General features: G+C 45.4%; 1 protein-coding gene across 3 annotated transcripts; it reads right to left on the minus strand.

Annotated features, from left to right (window-relative positions):
* Nucleotides 1–249: 249 nt before the first annotated feature.
* On the minus strand, nucleotides 250–3,184 carry LOC148026505 (uncharacterized). Of its 3 annotated transcripts, XM_087690951.1 has the most exons (3): nucleotides 3,042–3,184; nucleotides 2,849–2,937; nucleotides 250–2,362 (listed from the first exon to the last, which is right to left on the minus strand). In XM_087690951.1, exons 2-3 carry the CDS (start codon nucleotides 2,853–2,855, stop codon nucleotides 642–644), a joined length of 1,728 nt encoding a protein of 575 aa, XP_087547077.1. In that variant the 5' UTR covers nucleotides 2,856–2,937; nucleotides 3,042–3,184; the 3' UTR covers nucleotides 250–641. The 3 variants fall into 3 exon arrangements, with proteins under 3 accessions (XP_087547077.1, XP_087547075.1, XP_087547076.1); XM_087690949.1 differs by having other exon boundaries at nucleotides 250–2,937; XM_087690950.1 differs by having other exon boundaries at nucleotides 250–2,295; nucleotides 2,407–3,146.
* Between the last annotated feature and the right edge of the window lie 608 nt (nucleotides 3,185–3,792).

The raw sequence follows: 3,792 nt of genomic DNA on the forward strand, positions 1-3,792 counted from the left end.
GCTCTGATCTTGAGAGATGGGAGAGATGGGACTTATGCAAAATCACAGGTCATGTGCCTGTCCTCATGGTAACATAAATATGTGGAAAACACTTACTTCACACACCAATCAAAGATTTTGAGGTGCTTGTCTGATTCCTGACCAATACCCACTTCCATGTATGAAACACGAATAAAGCAGGCAGATGACAGCAATAAAAGATTACACCATCATGGACTTCAAAGGAAATCATAGATGTGTAACAGACCGTAAGTGATAAATACAACATCTTGATGTTTCTTTCATTTATATTTACAAGATAAACCTGAAATGAACACACAAAACCCAAAGTTAATCATGTACCTACTGTTGTCCAGACATTGCCCCTGAAAAGTCTGAGGCTCAGAAACCCGTGATTAGAAATCAGAAGCACCTTGTAAACAATTTGCCCAGGAAACCGATCCTCTTAACATACCCACTAAGCACCTTCAAGATGTCCACACCTCCTGTCAACATCTCAAAAGGGTCTGCTGATACACCAAGAAGCCATGCTATTGATCCATCAGGCAAGATACAGGGATCCATTCGAGAGGAACCAGCTTCCCACATGAAGAGCATCGACAAGACCTTCTATTATGTTAAAGCAGATTTTACATGTGTTTTCAAGTGCTGTTGTTTGCTTGATGATAAAAGTCACTGGTCAGGAGATCATGGAAGATTGAAGCATCAGACACCATGCCACCAGACAAGGATGTTCCAGGTGAAGTGTCAGCTGCCAACAGTTCCTCATGGCTATTGTCCATGGCACCATTACCTTGTGATGAAATCTGCAGGCCTTCATTTTTTGCAGCCTTGTCCATCGGTTGGTTATGTCCTGCTAACAATTGCATGTTTCCATGCTCCATAGTGTTTGAACCAGCTACACTCAAATGACTGGATTCATTGCGTGACATGCTCTCTGACCGTGAAAGTGGCAAGCTGTAGGAATGACAATCAGAACCTCCTGCAGGTGTTTCCACTTCATCCAGCGGCAATGCAGGAGTATGTCCTGTGAAAAGAGAAATGTGCCCAAAGAGCTTGTCTTTTCTAGAAAATGTTGTTCCACAGGAGCATTGCCATTTGTCCTGGCCACAATGTTTTTCATGTGTTTTAAGATCTGCTACTACAGAGAACTTTTTTACTTTGCACTTGCTACAGGAGTACAACTTTGGGCAATGGCTTCGCTTATAATGATTCTTGACACACAGCATAGTTTTTAAAGGCTGAAACTTGCGGTGCTTCTTATTTCTTTTGCAACCCAAATAAGGGCAGGAATACCTTCTTGGTTTAAGAACTTTAGGATCATTACCAATTTTGTCTGGCCTTGCCAAGGCAGCAGGGGTTTTGTATTCGTCTCCATGGCCACGCATGTGCATCCTCAAATTGGCATCCCTTTTGAAACCCTTTCCACAAATCTCACAGAAGTGTGTATGTTCTGCAAGGATCTCAGCAGCATCCATCTCTATAAGCTCGTACGAGCCAGGAGATAGAAACTCTCCTTCTCCATTGTCATCATCATCCTTCAAAGTGCAATCATGATCATTATCATCAGGAGATGGCACTCCTTTATTTGCAGATCTGTCTAATCCAGGCTGGCCACATGTTCCAGCTGTAATGTTGGGACTTCTTTTAGCCCCCTTGTCAAATTCAGCACTACCATTTGTCGCATTAGAGACAGCAAGCCTATTAATTGCAGTTGTAGTTACAAGGCTATCAACTGTTGTCGTAGCTTGATGACTGCTTTGTGTCTTGCCAGCAACTGTGTCTGGCTCACTTGCAGACAGTGTGGTGCTGTGGAATGCTGGCTTCTGATCTGTAAGTAGATTGGGAGCTGTTCCCAAATCTGCAAATTCTCCCCTGAGACCTTGACCATGTTCCATGTTAGCTACCACATCTGAGAAATTCCTGCTACCAGAAACATGAAAGTTTTCTTCATGGCTTCCAATCATGAAACCTGGGAGTGCAGAGAACAGATGGCTGCTCATGCCATCCTGCTGAATGTCATGAACAAGAGGGGGTCCCCCTGAATGCGATCGGTTGAAGTGAGAATAGATCACAGGTGCATGTTGTGATTGGGTGGATGTATGCTGCAGAAGACTAGCTGAGGCGGCAACAAGATGTGATATGATTGATGTAACAGCTACAGAAAGTGCATGGTGCTGATGTGGGGAGGTCTGTTGCCCCCCTTCCTGGGCCATAACTTGTACAGTTCCTTGCAACTGCTGCACTTTTTGTTGGATCATTGAGAGAGTATCTAGCAAGGCCTCCAAAGAGAAGCTGGACAAGAAATGACCATCAGCCATGCTGGGCTTGGTAGCTAAGGTCCCATTATAGCTATCATGTCCTGCATAATTAGACCCAAAACTCTGGTTAGTAGAGAATAAGTACCCATGATTGAAATCCGAAAAGCCTTCTCCTCCTCTCTGCAGCGGCATCGGCTCAAGGAGCTCCCGAGCCTGAGAAGCCAAAAGGGGATGGTTTTCTGTGAGGGGATGGTGATGTGGAACATGGTCGTGCTGCTGCTGCTGCTGAGGCTGTTGTTGCTGGAAGGCTCCTAAGGAGAAGTCTGGACCCATGTGGTGAGGATTTGCAGGAGTGTTGTAATGGTGGGAGTGTTGGCCCAGGAGGGTAAACTTGGCACCATCATCAGAGGCAGAGGCGGATGAGGCCATATGATGGCCTCCATGGGGCTGCATACTTTTGGTCTGCTGTGTGCTTCGGCGCACTTACCGACCCCTCAGGCGTCAATCAGCCGTCGGGAGCCCACCAGTACGGGCCAATCTGTGTCTGTGATGGAAAATGCAACAACAGCTGAAACGAAAATGGGTACCTATCATCAGGACTGTCGCGCTGTCAGCAGATCAGATGCTGGTGGCATGTACGGTTCATGAGACGATCTTCCAGTTCTTCTGCAGATCCCTGTAACTCTTGCCGAAGTGAGAGGCGATGGAATGGCGGCCAAGAAAAATGTGACTCTCTTGTGTTTCTCTTCTGTCTTTTCAATTATGGCCGGTGAAGCTTACCTCTTTGTGCATCGTCCCTGACAGTCCAACACCAATTTTGAGACCATGTCTATGTTCATTGATGCCGCCTTGTGATTGCGAAAGAGAGAGAGAGAGAAAGAGGGTGTGTGTGTGTGTGGTGGTGATGACTATCAAATAGGCATGTTCACGCGCCCCCCCGAAAACCCCACCTTAGCCACACCCTAATCAGAGGGGACCTATCCTTGTGGTTGGCCTCCTCTAGCTCTAGCAACCACACTTTGTCCCCCAGCTCTATGACAACAAGGCCACAAGTAGCAATGGTCCTGCTCATATGAGGAGGAGGCAGATACATATGGCTATGTCAAGGAGAAGCCCAATTAGACGTGCTTTCTTTCAACTGAAAAGGAAAGAGCATTAAACAAGAAAGGAAAGTTATGCAAAAAGAATGCCAAAAAGTTCTTCAAGTGTTTCTCAAACGCAAATTGAGCAATCACTACAATCATCCCTTTCAAGCAATTGGAGATAGAGAGAGAGAGAGAGAGGTATTATGGACTTACTAAACCTTCTTGAAGTATCACAAGTAAAGTTGACCTCACATGGCACCTTCTTGAACATGTCAATCCTTTTACAAATCAAAGGCCCATGTTACTTACTAGACTTCAAGAAAGTCTAGTAAGTCCCAACATGTGATACCCTAATCCTTGGAGACCTAGATTTTTAGCAAACCTTCACTCCCTTTTTCATTTGGTGCGCAATATGTAGGTGCTCCATTTATGGCAATTGACAATGC

This window comes from Lygodium microphyllum, chromosome 13 (assembly GCF_053477565.2).
Source record: "Lygodium microphyllum isolate KBCC chromosome 13, Lygodium_microphyllum_v1.1.10, whole genome shotgun sequence".
In the NCBI taxonomy this organism is placed as follows: domain Eukaryota; kingdom Viridiplantae; phylum Streptophyta; class Polypodiopsida; order Schizaeales; family Lygodiaceae; genus Lygodium; species Lygodium microphyllum.